Here is a 17,333-nt window from a genome sequence, read left to right as displayed (position 1 = left end):
TTCATAAAAAGAACATCATACCAACAGTCAAACATGGTGGTGGTAGTGTGATGGTCTGGGGCTGCTCTGCACCTTCAGGACCTGGATGCCTCGCCATAATTGATGCAACCATGAATTCTGCGCTCTATCAGAAAATCCTGAAGGAGAATGTCCGGCCATCAGTTTGTTAGCTCAAGCTCAAGCGTACTTGGGATATGCAGCAGGAAAATGATCCCAAACACACCAGCAAGTGGCTCAAGAAAAACTAAATGAAGGTTTTGGAGTGGCCAAGTCAAAGTCTGGACTTAAATCCGATTGATCCTCCACAGCGATGTGAAAGACTCATTGCCAGTTATCGCAAACGCTTGCAGTTATCACATGCTGCAAAGTGTGGCACAACCAGTTATTAGATTTAGGGGGCAATTACTTTTTAAACATAGTGCCAGGCAGGTTTGGACAGCTTTTTACCCTTAATAAATGAAATCATTATTTCAAATCTGAATTTTGTATTTACTCGGGTTATCTTTGTGTAATATTAAAATTTGTTTTATGATCTGAATCTTTTAAGTGTGACAAATCTGCAAAAAAACAAAAAAAAATAAAACAGGAAGGGGGCAAAAACCTTTTCACGGCACTGTGTATATATATATATATATATATATATAACCAGTTAACCACAAATATACAAAATCACACCATCTTTCCATATGGTGCAGGACTGCTCTTCTGCACTGCTTTGTTTTTTGATTTTGGTGCATTTTGTGCACCAAATGGAAAGATGGTGTGACTGTACACTTTTGCATTTTGTGCTCCAAATCAAGAAGGAGGCTTGCATAAGCGTGCGGTTTGCATGAGGTACAGTATGCACAGCACGTCTGGCCAGATCTGGACTGCAGCAGCCCAGCTGGCATTATCTGTTCATAAGCTTGCGGAGAGACGATCGGATCTGCCTTGTTTTGGTTAGCAGCCACAGCATTCTCCAAAGATATACCTGTTAACCACAAATGCACAAAGTCACACCATCTTTCCATTCGGTGCTCTTTTGCACTGCTTTCTTTTTTGATTTTGGTGCATTTTGTGGAGGCTTGCATAAGCGTGTGGTTTGCATGAGGTACAGTATGTGCAGCGCGTTTGGCCAGATCTGGCATAATCTGTTCATGTTACATAAATATTCCACATCTGACTCGCCAGCCAGCCAGTCAGGAATTCAGTCATCAGTAGCATTAGACCTTAGACAAAGCAGAAGAAACGCTTTACAGTTATTATTCTGTTTATTCGTAGAAGCTTTTTAATAGAGTTAAAATACTAAATTAAAAGGTTTAGTCAACTGGGACAGAATTTGGAAGGTAAGCCGGATAAGCACTGTGTTAATTGCTATGCAACATATTTGTATTAATGCACATTAATGCACACAACCTGTATGTGAAATTACAATAAGTTTGGTTAAAATTTCAAATCAGCTGAAACTACATGAAATGAACATGAAGTGCACCAAAATGTTTATTTATATAATATTATCAGTGTAATCCGAATTACAAACAGTAAATCTTATGTATTTAGTAACCAGAAACCGTTCTCAACATGGGATGGCTCATTATAAAATAGTGGATCATGTGTAAACTACCATTAAAAAGTTTTAGGCAGTTTTTTTGAAAGTCATTCATGCTTTTATTCATCAAGGATGCATTAAATTGATCAAAAGTGACAGAGAAGACATTTATAGTATTATAAAAGATTTCTATTTTAAATAAACGCTGTTCTTTTGAACTTTCTGTTCATCTGTGAATCCTGAAAAATAAAATGAATCATGGTTTCAGCAAAAATATTGGGTAGCACAACTGTTTTCAACACTGATAATAATCAGAAATGTTTCTTGAGCAGCAAATCAGCATATTAGAATGATTTCTGAAGATCATGTGACACTGAAGACTGGAGTAATGATGCTGAAAATACAGCTGCGCATCACAGAAATACATTACAGTTTAACAGATATTCACATAGAAAACAGCTGTTTTAAATTGTAATAATATTTCACAATTTTTACTGTATTTTTGATCAAATAAATGTCACTTGGTGAGCAAAAGAGACTTCAGACAGCGTAGGGTTTGCTGTGCAGGAGTTTGTGTGGAAACACCTTGAATAGACATGGTGTTTGGAAGTATTTTATGCTACTGACCAACTTGGAGAACTTGTTTCTACAAGTTTCTTAATAATCTAGATTCATCAACATTAGAAAGAGGGACAGAACAGTTGAAAGTGTTTTACACACCTTTTTGAATGAGAATGTTTTGAATGACGTCCACTTTTTGATTGGTGTGTTTAATGGCAGACTTCACTCCTGCAGAAAGCAGACAGTAAAAACAATTCAAAGACATATATAAGATAATAATAAGTAATGCACTCAACCGCCGTGGCCTGTATACACGCTCACCACGCAAGGCTCTGTTGCTGAAGAAAAAGCATGTTGAAGCTGGTTTAAAGTTTGCTGCACAACATTTAGACAAGCCTGCAAAATACTGGGAGAATATAGTCTGGTCAGATGAGACAAAAATTGTACTCTTTGGATGCGATAATACACACCATGTTTGGAGGTCAAAGGGCACTGCACATCACCCCAAAACATCATGGTGTGGCATTGGAAAAATTCATATAATTGAAGGAAGGATGAATGGAAAAATGTACCGAGACATTCAAAATCTGCTGTCATCTACCAGGATGATGAAGATGAAACAAGGCTGGACATTCCAGCGAGACAATGATCCCAAACACAGCCAAGGAAACTCTCGATTGGTTTCAGAGAAAGAAAGTAAAGCTGCTAGAATGTATTTGTATTGTTTTCTTTGTATGTATGGATTACTTGGGTTGTTACCGACATCTGGTGAAAATCTCATGTCAACAGCACCTTTAGAATATATTTACTGAGAAAAATGGTGACGTGTTCAAAACTTATTTTACCCGCTGTATGTGTGGCTTAAAATGAGATGAGTAAATAATGCCAAACTTTTTTATTTTTGGGTGAATAAATCCTTCACTGAAAAGAATTTGGTGTAGAAACAATGTTTTCACTCAGAAACTGCTAGTAAACTTTCAAAATAATTACAACGAAACGGAAAGTAACATGTTGAATTAAATATGACATTTTAAAGTAGAAAGAGTGTAACAGTATTTTCTTGTAAAACATACTCCAGTAATCTTTAATCTCCAAATTAGTTTACAGTGTTGTACTTCAGAGCAGTTAATGTGAAATGAAATATGAGATGTATTCATGTAAACTGAGGGCTTTGTTGCACCTGTTCTGCAGTAACCATGAGTTCAGTCTTTCACACATTTGGCTTTCATTTCAGCATTTCTGAACTTCTGACTCTTGTGGCACAAAGCATAAACAGATGGACGACAGGTTTACCTGAATGTGTGATCAGGTCAGATCAGAGGAAACTGATAGCTGTTCTCTGACCTCTCTCCCATTGCAGATGACCTTCCCTACTGCCCCAAGGGAATAACGTCCAAGGTTTTCCGCTTCAGCGTCTCCAGCATGGAGAAGAACGCCACCAACCTGTTCCGGGCAGAATTCCGTGCGCTGCGTGTGCCGAACTCCAGCGCCAAGAGAAACGAGCAGCGCATCGAGCTCTACCAGGTGCCAGCCAGCTGCTTTCATTCAGTCACATTCAACCTGTACAGCCTGAAATCATAGTCAGAAAAACTGAATTATTCCAAACGGAACCGCTTATTGAAACCTTAGACAAAATATCGAGAAAATCATCTTTAAAGTTGTGCAAATGAAGTTATTAGCAATGCATATTACTAATCAAAAATTAAGTTTTGATATATTTACAGTAGGAAATTTACAAAATATCTCCATGGAACATGATCTTAACTTAATATCCTAAGGATTTTTGGCATAAAAGAAAAATTGATCATTTTGACCCATACTATGTATTGTTGGCTATTGCTACAAATATACCCCAGCGACTTAAGACTGCTTTTGTGCTCCAGGGTCACATATGTTGTTGGGTTTTGTTGATAATCATATTTGATCCATGGCTCATATAGTGGTGAGAATATGGAGGAAAAACTGCTCAATTATGCGATTTGCTGCAGATGCTGATATTTACAGTATATGATGAAATTCTGATGCTTGTAATATAAATCAATGAGATATTTATAACAGTGCAACAGATACTGACATAAAGTGATCTAAATATCAATGGTCACTCTATATCTGCAGTAATCTGTCTCAGTAAGATGAGAGTGAAATGCTCCAAACATATAATGCAGTGATTGAGAGCTGAAGAAATAAAGGCTCCTCAGAAGATGTGAGATGTTCTGGAGGCTTGTGAAGATCATTCCTCCGCTGAGGAACAGTGAAAGTAAAGCTTCTGGAAACAAACGCTCCTCAAAAGATCCTGAGGATCAGATTTGAGACTCTAAAACATGATTGATGGAGAATCAAGTAAAGCTGAGCTGCTTCAGTCCAGTAAGTGTTCATCTGGAGATATTACTGCAGTTATTCTGACGCTTACTTGATAAAAATCAGTCAAGATTTGACACGAGAAGCAGCAGCTGAAAGTACTAAATAGTGTTACTATATGATACTAAAATAGCTTTTACTGGAGCTTTTAGAGTAAAAAAACAAAAAAAACCTCTCTCACGCAGTAGATTGAGTGTGAAACAGGTTTAACAGCAAAGTTTTGATCATTTAGAGACCTTCAAATATGATACAGTAGGCTTTATAGGGTTAATGCTTTATTTTTCCAAGAAGATTTAGAGGATTTATGACCAGGCCCAGGTGGGATCTCTGGATGTTTTTGCCTTTTCTCTTCTATTTTTAAAGGGAAAATCTGCAGAATTCTGTGGAATGGATGTAAATGAACAGAATGTGAAACTGAGCTGAGCGTATGACAGTCTTCCTGGTAGCTGAAAGCATTATGAAGCCAAAACTAACACCAAGGCTGAGTTACAGCGCTTTCTGCAGATCCCAGTAAGCAAAGCCGTGACTCCACGCAGGAGTAAATGCATTTATCATGCTTTAAAAGAGAGGATCATTAGGAGAAGAGATGTTGGAGGTCTCTGTGTTTCACTGGAAAAACGTTCCAATCATATAATGATTAATTCAACTTTATTTGGAGTACTACTTGTGCACAATGCACATTTCTTAATATTAAGCCTAAAATGTGTTTTATTGATGGGGATTCTTTGAATAATATCGGTCTTTAAATGCATTAACATGTACCTTGCAATAGTTCCACTGTAGCACAATCAAATATACTTCAGTATATCTTTAGTTGGACTTCAGCACTACTTCAGCACAACTAAAGTGCATTAAGCACAAAATTAGTTGTTCCAGTTTAGCAGACTTTAAGCATACCAGTTTAGTACACCAAAAGTAGAATTGCAGGGTATTTTTATTAAGCACATAAATATGTAAATGTATTTGTAGTGTATAATGTATACTTAGCATGAAATAAAAGTATTTCAAATACATTTTAGTATATCTCTTTTTCACTAGGCTATAATGTATATGACACAAATGTGTAAATATAGTGAACCTGGAGCATTTTGTGTTTATAATGCACATGATGTCAGAAACACAGGTACACAAACAGACATGAAAGCATGCATAAACATCAGAGATGATAAAGTTATCATACTGCAATACATTTTTAGTATAAATCTTTCGAAACTGACTGATCATGAGCTCTTGAGGCTGTTCTGTGACCATATAGATTTCAACTTCAGTTACAAAAGTAGTAGTAATAAAGTAAATAAATAAGAGAAGGTGCTGTTATTATGAAAACAGAAAACAAAGAACAGTGAATGACATAATCAAGTCCGTCTCCCAACACTCTTAAACTGCTTATATATTTGTATACATTACAATTCAAAAGTTTGGGGTCAGTAAAATGTTTATGTTTTTGAAAGCAGTTAATACTGTTATTTATCAAGCATGCATTAAATTGATCAAACGTGACAGTAAAGACATGTATAATGTCACAAAAGTTTTCTATTTCAAATAAATGCTGTTCTTTTGAACTCTCTGTTCATCAAAGAATCCTGAAAAACAAAATCTATCGCACTTTCCACAAAAATATTGGGCAGCACGGCTGTTTTCAACATTGATAAAAATCAGAAATGTTAATAATGTTTTAATCAGCATATTAGAATGATTTCTGAAGGATCATACAATGCTGACAATTCAGATTTGATCACAGCAGTCAATTACATTTTAAAATATATTCACGTAGAAAACAGCTGTTTTAAACTGTTATAATATTTCACTTATTTTTTGTGTACATTAGATCAAATAAATATAGTCTTGGTTAGCGGAAGAGACTTCTGTCAGAAACATTATTAAAAATCCCCAATTGTAGTGTGAATGAATATTTTTAACAATTAACCAAATCTTCGAGCCCGGTCTCATGAAAATGCATATAAATAGTATGCCAAATAAAAACAAAAACTTGTGGTATTGATACGCAAAAATGGACTTTGGCGTGCATATGATACGCATGTGTTTGGCGTGCATATAATACGCAGTTTTCGCGTGCATATGATATGAAATTTGTTGGCGTGCATATAATACGCAGTTTTCGCGTACATATGATAGGCACCTACCCCACAACCCTAAACCTACCCATCGCGTAGCATATACACGCCAAAGTCCATTTTTGCGTATCAATACCACGAGTTTTGGCTTTTATTTGACGTACTATTTATACGCACTTCCATGAGATCGGGCTGAATCTTCAGTTAGAATGCCTACACATCAGTTGTTTTCTACAGTTCAATTATAGGCGATGCTTTAGTTCATACAGACACAACCTTTGTCGTTTTTTGCAGGTTTTTAAATACAACGCCAATACACCATGCAGCACATCCTTCACATCTAAGCCTCAGATACTAGAGTTTCCACACACTGAACGAACACAGACACGAGAGAAAGATGATGGCACTGTACTGAAGTGAGATGGAGCGCGGATCTTTTACAGGCCTGATCTGTATTCCAGGTGCTGATGGATTATACAGAAGAACATTTGCACAATTGCAAGCGAACAAAAGAAGCATTCTGAGAAACTCAGAGCTTTACTTTCACATGCCGATGCCTCTGACCGCAATATAAAACCCTGCGGCTCGCAGGCCTGAGAGCCGTTATATAACAGATTCATTCCGCAAGTATATGTTCTATAGGTGCTGTGTTTTCAGTGGGGATTTTCGATGGGGTTCCAGTATTTCCTGTAAAGGAGCTGCTGTCTCGGGCCTCCCATCAGAGGCTGCTTTGCCTCGCAGGCTCTGGCGTGGGCCGCTCAAGTGCTCTCCACAGACCTCCGCTCCCAGCCGCGCTCTCAGGATCTTAGATTAGCTCCTCGCAGCGCTCCAGAACCTACTTATCTCAGCCTGCTTTTCATGGGCCAAGCAGTGGTGGGACCTCCGTGCTCCGGATGCTGATTTAATCTGGCAGACTGAAGCGTCAGACAGCGAGGGGCCGCATTCTTACAGCTACTTTCAAGGGTCTTCTGATTTTCTACTGCAATTTCTGTGCAGTTGATGGATGGGATAGCTTTGTAAGAAATTAAATGACTCTGCACAGTTAACAAATTTGTAATTTGCACCTTCTGATCAATGACAGACAATAACTTTACAATTACGATCACCAGGAGGGAACAGTTAATGTAAAAGTCTGTGAAAGTGATTTTGTGCCTCTTAGGGATGGCACAATAAAGTGATGTTCATGATACTTGACCCCTTAAATGAATTTCCTATGGTGTCTTTTACCTTTTATAAAGGCAGTTTTCTCTAACCTTATTAAATGTACACACACACACACACAAAACAATTTCAAGTAAATTTCACAAACAATTACAAGAAGTGGCAAGTAACACACCGAATTAAACATGAAATTTTGAAGTAGAACAACTAAAACTGTACATTCTTGTAGAATTTTCTCCATTAATGTTTGTTTTATTCAGAATTTATAATAAAAAAAATAAACCATTAAATCAATCAATAAGACACACCAGGTTGTTACCAATCAAATACAATCAGTATCAACAGAATCCATCTTTGAACTGCAGAAGCAGCACAGAAGCTGCATCTGAAGTGGCATTTATATGTATTTACTGTTTAATGCAGCTGACATAATGTAGTGTTTTAAAAATGAAAGGTGGAAAGGTGGTGCATTGATTTTTTTTTTTTTTTTTTTGAGTGCACTAAAGCATAAAAAATTTTTTTTTCGCAGATATTTAGGAAACACAAGCAAGTTCACATACTTGCTACAGCAGTTATTCTGCTTCGAAATGAGCATTCCGTGTCAGAATGTCTGTTTTTGTTTTGGTCTGTGTGACTCCGCCCACTGTCAGTTTACCCAATAGGATTTCGACACCCCGGGTTGCCAGTTGGCGGAAAACAAATATTGCAGCCATGGAAGACAAACTGGGTCAGAGATCGCAGATTCTACCCAACCTAAAAACCCATCGAAAAAGCTCTATGAACAGAGGCATATTAAACACAAATAAATCAACTCATCAACTTACAGTGTAAGGCTTGTTGCATCCATTGTCAGTTGCTCTCATTCCTGTTGTGTGTCCTCAATGTGGCAACCCGTGTGAGCCTCGCGTCTGAGGAGGAGGGGTGGGAGAAACAATATTTCGAATTTGGACCACAGTACCCATTTCAACCACTAGCTGTCAATATTACATACAGCGCCTTTAACGTTTGAATACAGAACTATGAAATGATGGGGAAAAAATTAAATTCTACTTTTAAAGATGACACTAAAACTGCCAGTAGGTGGCAGCAAGTTACAGTCTTAATGATCGAGTCATTGAGTCATTAATTGATTCAGAATGGCTGATTCATTCATAAGTGAAGCAAGTGACTGTTTTTATGAATGATTCATTGAATCATTGACCGATTCATTAAAAAAATGCTGATTCGTTCAGCAGTGAAACACATCTGTGTGTTGTTCTGAGATGTGCAAACAGTGATTTGTTTGAAAATATTTTCATTGCCTAAATATATTTTCAGTCGCACATACTAATTTTTGGCGACTGAAATGGTTGCACTCTAGAGACCCGCTCTCCGTAGCCAATTTTATGTTTTGAATGTTTTACTTCTTCAGAACGGTACTGAACTTGGTGACTTTTGTGGCATATATGCCATATGAACACAGAAAAAAAAAATCTCTGACATGAGTAGAAAAGGCTAAATGGTCTTAAAGAAGTCACACTTGTGATCTTCACAGTTAAAAATGAATCTGCTTCCCCAATAATCACATTAATGATTCTTTGAGCTCATGTTGGCGTTTGAGCACATCAGTGATTACACTGCTTTAAGTCTCTGGAGCCACACAGTAACAGCTCTTGGTTCATTTCGAGTTGGACATGACAACAGTAATGACTTCAGTCAGCGATTCAGTCATTAAACTGATCGAACTGATAGCTCATGCATTTGAGACTGAGACTGACTGATGAGTGTTTTTGACCGATTCATTAAAAACAATCATATGACTCATTCATCTGTGAATCACATCCTGTGTGGATATTACCTTTGTGTTATTTTATGCATATTTGATTCAGACTGCAAACTCTCAGCTAAAACATAATTTCTCATGTCGTGGTGCTGTATGTTCAGGAGGAGTGCAGCACAATGCAGGAAACATTAGCTGCGTCACAATTTTGCACTATTCTATGCCATTTTGTTGTATAAATGGCCTAGTGCAAGTAGTTCACACTGAAAACTCCAACAAGAAGTGCACTTTAAATACCTGGGGATGCACTTATTTAACTGAAAAAATGAAGTGTGGAGTGTTGAACATGCACTGTTGAACACAAAATGCATCCATTAAACGTACACTGGAGCAAACAGTGCATAGTGTACAGTATTCATCATGGAGAAGGCAATCCCAGAATGCATTGTGATGAGATTAGTGAAAAAAATATATCCAAAAGGAGAGAAATGTCAGTTATAAGTCAGGGATAATGTACATCCGGATGGTTGTTGTTGCAAAATAAACCTTGACAGGGTGATCACCGTGAAGGGGTTTATCCTGCTTATTACACAGCTGCTCTCCACATAACTAAATAATTGGACACAAAATATTGATATGAGTTTAAATTTTTCATTAGCTCACTAAATACAAAGCTTCTGAGAAGAAAAAAACAGTTCATAGAAAGTGGCTTTTAGCCAAGATGAACAAACAAGTTCAAACAAGAGAAATTTAAGGGATAAGGTACAGTCATACTACTTATTATACTAAATAAATAATTATGGGGACATGAAATATTGATTTGTTTTAAAATCTTACCTGTTTATTATCCTATAATCTATTACAGTGTATAATCATCCTGGCAAGAAAACAAACACTACAATAAAAAAATGCATTGTTAATAATACGTAAGTCCTCAGATTCATTTTCTAATCAATAATTAGTCTATAAGACAGACGCAAGATTGTAATGCCATAGCTTCAGATATCTGGATGAATGTTATTTTAGTCAGGTTAGACACCAAACTGAGCTGAACACATTAAAAGTGCTAGATCTAATGTTGTGATGATGATCTGTGACTGACCAATCAGTATCAAGCAGAGCGCCTTGTAATAAATTTAATTCATTCAGTATTGAAAAGTATCAATACAAAGTTATGTGTGTGATGATGAGTTGCTACAAATACTTTCTAAATGGTTCCCTTATGAGTTTCTGTCTAGGCTGCTGTCTATGTAGACAGAGTGGAACAGAGCTGATGTCTGCCAGAGTATTTTAGCTCCGAACCGTCAACAACATCATGGAAATTATTCAGTTCCAGTATTTAAAAATAATGGAACTGGTTCTGAATAAGAATCTTCACCTGCATTCAAATGTAGCTGTCAATCAGAGGCGTGAACGAGGAGCTCAGCGTGTGTTGACTGAGCTCGGGCCGCTCGTTCCCAGGCGCTGACGTGCTGTATTATGGGCTATCAGACTCCACGACTCACTTTTTCCATGAGTGAGAGAGCAGAAGCGTTTGGCCTCGGGCAGCTCCGGTGTCTGGAGGAATCGCTGTCTGTCTGTAGTGTGCAGGAGAGAGTGTGTGTTCTCTTCAAGCTCACGCGTGTCATTATTTTCCATGTTAACATACTTTGCTCGTATCTCAGTTCAATGTTCAGAAGAGTGAAACACTGTGACTGTGAGACGCTTTTAGAAACTGGTGCGTTCAAGTCCCCTTGGAAAGTTGAACGTAGTTGAGTTGGGAAATCCAAATTACGACGTCAGGTGCGTTCAAATCACTTTGGTCGGAGAAAGATGGCGATGTACATTTTCTCTCTGAAAATTTCTCTCAACTCTGAAAGTACAAAATGATGAATAAAGAATGTGTATTAGATGTGTTTTATGCTGTAACGTGAATCACTATATAGGCTATTCTATAGTAATTGTACAATACTATGCTATTTATTACATGCAGTTTAGGCCTTGTCCACACTAACACGTTTTCGTTTGAAAACATATTTTTCTCTCCGTTTTGGCCTTCTGTCTACACTGAGATGGCGTTTTTGTCATAGAAAACTGAGCTTTTTTTTTTTTTTTTTTTAAATGCTTTCCAAAGTGGATACATTTGAAAACGCTGTTTTTGCATTGTAGTGTGGACTGTGAAAATCTAGGCTTTTGAAAATGATGATGCATGTTTAGTCATGTGACATATTGTACTAATATATTTTTATGTTTATACCGGTGTTGTGCCTGCTATGTGATATGTCAACTTCTGACTCAACCAATTATGTGAGTTTGGGGCGGGGCTGTCTTTGTGAGCGTTCAGCAAACCTGTTAAAACCGTTATGATCTTTAAAGGGTTAGTTCACCCAAAAATGAAAATTCTCTCATTAATTACTCACCCTCATGTCGTTCCAAACCCGTAAGACCTTCGTTCATCTTCGGAACACAAATTAAGATATTTTTGATGAAATCTGAGAGCTCTCTGACCCTCCATAGACAGCAACACAACTGAAATGTTCCCAGACATCAGTGGCTCAATTTAAATTTTGCGAAGCTACGAGAACACTTTTTTTAGGGTGAGTAATTATTGCCAGAATTTTCATTTTTGGGTGAACTATCCCTTTAAAGTTGTTTGCTAATGATGATGGCATATGGAACTAGTTCTAAACTCACGTGTGGCGTGTCTGTTGGTAGATTCTTCGTCCCGATGAACACATCGCTAAGCAGCGTTACATCGGCGGCAAGAACGTTCTGACTAAAGGAATGCCGGAGTGGGTTTCCTTTGACGTCACTGAGACCGTACGGGAGTGGCTCATGTATAGAGGTAAGCAAACCTTTATCAAACGCTATTACAGCATTACATAAAGTTACAGAGGTCAGTCCTGTTAATATATGAACTAATGTATGCGGACATTGAATCAGATACATGTGCTTTATGTCATGTAAATATAACACATTTTGGTTTGCATCAGGTACTTTAGATTGTTGTTGTTAATAGGCCTATGTCAGCTGTGCTAAAAAAACAAAAAACCTTGGCGTAGGCGTTACTTAAAAAAAAAAAAAGTAAAGGAAAAAAAAAAGAATGAAATAATACTTACTTGTAAAATCTTACTCCAGTAATCCTTTTTTTTTTTAACATCGAGGTTGAAGTAATATATCTGAATGACATACACTGTCCATTAAAATGATAAACATATCAGTGTTTTTCACTGTATGCTGTGATCTTCCAGCAAAAGCGTGTGTATGAATTTACAGCTGTCGCTATAATTAGTGAGAATATTGCCAGAGCAAGTACAAATGTAAACAAAATCCCCGAGTTGAGTTGTGATGAGTGCTTCTGACCAGAGACAGCTTCATGTGTTGTAATGAGATAAACTGCACCAAACACTGTATTTGCTACTGCACTGCCTTATATAAAAGGAAGAATCATTTGAAAATCTTATCACTGTACTGAATCACTAGAGTCACTAAAGATTCAATCTGTGTAGGAATCGCTGTAGTTACCTGGAAAATCTATGCAATGAATGACCAAAGATGAGTTTGCATGTGTTATGAAAAGATTATGACAATTTGAAAACCCATGTTAAAAAAGTTCAGAAACCTACAGAAAAAGAATTGCACAGTTCCAGCTCCTTATGAAGAGCCCAAATCTTGCAGATTACCGTTACTTTAACAGTGTTTAGTAATGCAGAAGCAGTTATTATTAAAATATTTTGGCCAGTGTCTGATGTGGGCTAAAATATTGCGAGTAGCATTTGCCCAAAGATGCCGTTTAGGCTGTGAATATCCAAACACATATAGAAACTGGAACGAGATGTTTGTGGAGAAACCGTATCCCAAATCTGTGTGTTGTTCCACTGCTCAGAGACCAACCTCGGCCTGGAGGTCAGCGTTCACTGCCCGTGCCACACGTTCAGCCCCAACGGAGACATCATTGAGAACATCAATGAGGTGTTGGAGGTCAGATTCAAAGGTGAGTGAAGAAAACCAATGCTGAGACCAAACATATCCAACATGCAACAGCTTTCTAATTGTTTTTTTTTTTCTAAAGGAGTCCTATTTTGCCCTTTTACAAAACCTTGATTCAGTTTTTGAAGTGTACTAGAATCCGTTTTCATGCTTGATTGTTCAAAAAAAAAAAAAGCATTATTTTTCACATATTTTACATTATTGGTGCAACTCTCTTCCCAGTCGGTCTCAAAAACACGCTGTTAATTCCTATATCGATGAAGCCCCTCCTTCTGAAATACAAAATGTGTTCTGATTGGTTAGCTGGCCCAGTGTGTTGTGATTGGTGAACTGCTTAGAGCGTGTTCTGGAAATGACACGCCCCTTACAATAACTGCGAGTTTCATCCGTAAATATTAACAATGGCGCCAATTTTGCCATATGAATTTGAGTCCGATTCAGAACCTGAGAGTGTTTATGAACAAGAGGACTGTGGAGAACCCTTTCAAGCGCAGGTTTTATAGGATGTTTCTAGCGCAGCTCAACCTGGCCTCGTCCCCTTTGTTGCGTATTCTGTGGGTGGAGATATTTAAATTATTGAGTCAGAGTGACATTGTGACTTCACAAGATCTGGAAGAAGCATGTTGTAGTCTGAACTGTTGTAGTTCTTGAAACGTGTTTTCTGTGTAAAGACAGTGTAGCACAAGTTATGTAATCAGATTACTTTTAAGTAACTAGTAAAGTAATGCATCACTTTTTAATTTACAAGAAAATATCAAATACTTTCAAATACTGTAAGTAACGCCAGTTACTTTGTTTCCATGTGTTGACTGACAGCTCTGGTGTTGCCGTGGTGACAGAAATCAGGAGTAAGTGCAGAGTGTTGTGTGTGAACATGATCTTACTGTAGTTCTAGACTAAATATGAACATGTATTTACTCATCTCACCGCACAAAAACACATTCAGTATTCCTCAAAATGAATAAAAACGGTGAAATGCAAACTCAGAATATTATACAAACCTGCAATAATTAAATATGTTAAAGGAATAGTTCACCCAAAAATGAAAATGTGATGTTTATCTGCTTACCCCCAGGGCATCCAAGATGTAGGTGACTTTGTTTCTTCAGTAGAACACAAACAGAGATTTTTAACTCAAACCGTTGCAGTCTGTCTGTCATATAATGTAAGTGGATGGAATCACGACGTCTTCTTACGGCAGATCGCAGACTTATAAGTGCATTACCGCCACCTATCTCTCAAATGGACCATTGACACTCTATCTACAATCTCAATTATGAGTGTCAATGGTCCATTTGAGAGATAGGTGGCGGTAATGCACTCATAAGTCTGCGATCTGCCGTAAGAAGACGTCGTGATTCCATCCACTTACATTATATGACAGACAGACTGCAACGGTTTGAGTTAAAAATCTCTGTTTGTGTTCTACTGAAGAAACAAAGTCACCTACATCTTGGATGCCCTGGGGGTAAGCAGATAAATATTTCATTTTCATTTTTGGGTGAACTATCCCTTTAAATAAGACAAATATAATTTATGTATTCAATCCCATTTTATTAACCAGTGTCTTTGCTTCTGACCTTCAGAGATCCCATTCAGCCATACTAATACGAAAAAATTACTTTAGGTAAACATAAAATGTTAAATTTTTATTGCTGAAGGGTGTTGAACTTTCTTCTCTTGCATCCTGTTCTTCATGCAATCCAGAATGGCAGCACCGCTGAAAGGTTTGTTTGAGCTGCGCCCTCTACTGTACAGACGTGAATGAACATTTCCTTCAGCCTGAGGCGCATTCATTTTACTTTTGGTGTAAAGGGTCTTTTACATTTGCCAAAAATACAACTTTTTATATTAAAAACAAAAAGCAAGCCCAGCCCAGGGGAGAAAAAGTAACACAATGTAATGTAACACATTACTTTCCATAAAAAGTAACTAAGCAACGCAATTAGTTACATTTATAGGGAGTAGCGCAATATTGTAATGCATTACTTTTAAAAGTAACTTTCCTCAACACTGGTTATAGAGAATATATACAGAGTAGACTTTGAGCTTTGTAACCTTGCAGATATTTTTTTTTTTTAAAGCTCAAACAGTAACATTACACACCAACTAAAGTTTAAAAAAGGTCATCTGCCATCTGCTATAATTATAACAACTGGGTTAAGGTGACAATTAGAGCTGATTGTGGTACTGCAGACTCTCTTTACTGTTTATTTCTAAGATGTAATACACTGAAAAAAAAATTTTTTTTTACATTTTTTAGTAGAAAGACTGAAATAGTATTATATGTAAAACGTATTCCAATAATCTTTTTACAGCGTACAGTATGATGATTGCTCAGTTTCTCAGGCTTCTTCCCTGAGCTCTTGTGATGTGCCGTCAGCTTCACCGCACACGCGTTCTGCTGAGATAAAGGCCTCAGCGCTCCGTCCAGCAGAGGTCAGATGCTGTGATCATGGGAATGCGCTGCCGTATGGAATCTCACTTAGTTCTGGGGGCCTCGGGGGTGTCTGGGGTTTTGGGAATGCGCTGGCTGGAATGTGCTGCCACTGCGGGCACTCAGACTCTTGGCCCTCAATGAAAGAGGGGTGTCCGTATCTACGGGCAATGCCTCTCCTGGGACCCAAGCTGCTTTTGCGATCACAAACAGATTGAATATGCAGATGCTCCAGGAGACGGAGAGCTGCCGTCTGTGCCGGGCTTCAGGAACGCTCCCACTTCTCTACAGGAATAAGTGCTGCTGAAGCTGAATCCAGACCGCCAGCGTGAAATCTGGTCCACTTTGCAGCGAGACACAGGTTCTGACACAAAACTACCAAACGCAGTTCTTGTTTCTTGTTTGGTTTTATCTGAAACCAATGATACTGCAATAATAGCACATAACAAAGTGGTAAACTAATGCTGCAGAATCTCAGAAAACAGCTGAGTGGAAAACGTGTGTAGATGTCAGAATTTCCATCTATTATTTTGCAAGCAATGCTTTTCAGGCAAGGCAGACTGTATGGTTGTGGGAAATTTGTCGACTCCAGTGACTGGTTGTTTCTCAGAAGAGCTCGCTGTATCACGTCTAGAAACCTGAGCGCACTGAGAAATTGCGTAAAGATTGGTTTTGTTTTGTGAAAGCTCTTTCTGTTTAATGTGTGCAGTACACATCAGACGCTCTGTGAAATGATGTGCTTGAGTGCTTTGAAGTAAGCATGATGATGCCACCTCATTTATTTATTTATGCATTCTGCATAAATAAAAGTGCATTTCATACAAACAGACGTTGAAATTCAATTTGAGACTGCCCTGAGATTGTAAAGATAAAAAGTCTCATTAAAAGACTTCCGTAACTCAAACAGGCAAAAAAGCAACAATCTTTGGTCAAAATCAAAAGTCAGTGTGGCTTCACCAACGTGCAAGGCATTTTATGCAAGTTGTGCAACAAGTAAACATAGAACTTGAAATGACATCACAAAGAAGATGCCTGTAGATCCTCGTGCGTCTCACTGTTTGTGTTTATTAAAATAAATTAGGTAGTTTCGTATTCCTCATCTGGCAGCTGTCACGTTGGAATTGAATAGAACTGAACTGGACGTCAAAGTCTTTCCAACAGTGTTCAACAGTCTGATGAACATCAGATTGTATTAGGGTGAAAACGTTCTCTTAATTATTATTCCTGAGCCAGGCTTTAAGGGTTCTAATGTGAGCCTGTCTGTCAGTTCTAGTTTGACTGTGCTTCTGCGGTGTCCTCAGGGATGGACAGCGAGTACGAGGAGCAGAACCGCTGGGATTTGGGTCGACTAAAGAAGCAGAAGGAGCAGCTTCTCCCTCATCTGATCCTGATGATGCTGCCGCCACACCGGCTGGACGTGCTGCCCACCTCTAGACGACGCAAACGTGCGCTGGACACCAACTACTGCTTCTCGTAAGCATTTCT

At 38.0% G+C, this 17,333-nt stretch overlaps 1 protein-coding gene across 2 annotated transcripts in view; it reads left to right on the top strand.

Moving 5' to 3' along the window:
- tgfb3 (transforming growth factor, beta 3) overlaps nucleotides 1-17,333 on the top strand; it is a 31,370-nt gene that overhangs the window by 7,752 nt on the left and 6,285 nt on the right. Inside the window, exons 2-5 of one of the 2 annotated variants that reach the window (XM_016504493.1) lie at nucleotides 3,450-3,613; nucleotides 12,137-12,266; nucleotides 13,308-13,415; nucleotides 17,150-17,191. In XM_016504493.1, coding sequence (XP_016359979.1) covers nucleotides 3,450-3,613; nucleotides 12,137-12,266; nucleotides 13,308-13,415; nucleotides 17,150-17,191 — 444 coding nt within the window. Of the gene's footprint in view, nucleotides 1-3,449; nucleotides 3,614-12,136; nucleotides 12,267-13,307; nucleotides 13,416-17,149; nucleotides 17,322-17,333 lie in introns of both variants that reach the window. The other variant, XM_016504492.1, reaches the window with a different exon arrangement.

Source organism: Sinocyclocheilus anshuiensis, unplaced genomic scaffold (genome assembly GCF_001515605.1).
Source record: "Sinocyclocheilus anshuiensis isolate Anshui unplaced genomic scaffold, SAMN03320099.WGS_v1.1 scaffold598, whole genome shotgun sequence".
Classification (NCBI taxonomy): Eukaryota; Metazoa; Chordata; class Actinopteri; order Cypriniformes; family Cyprinidae; genus Sinocyclocheilus; species Sinocyclocheilus anshuiensis.
Note: the sequence above shows the minus strand (reverse complement) of the source record. Positions and strands in the feature narration are given on the sequence as shown.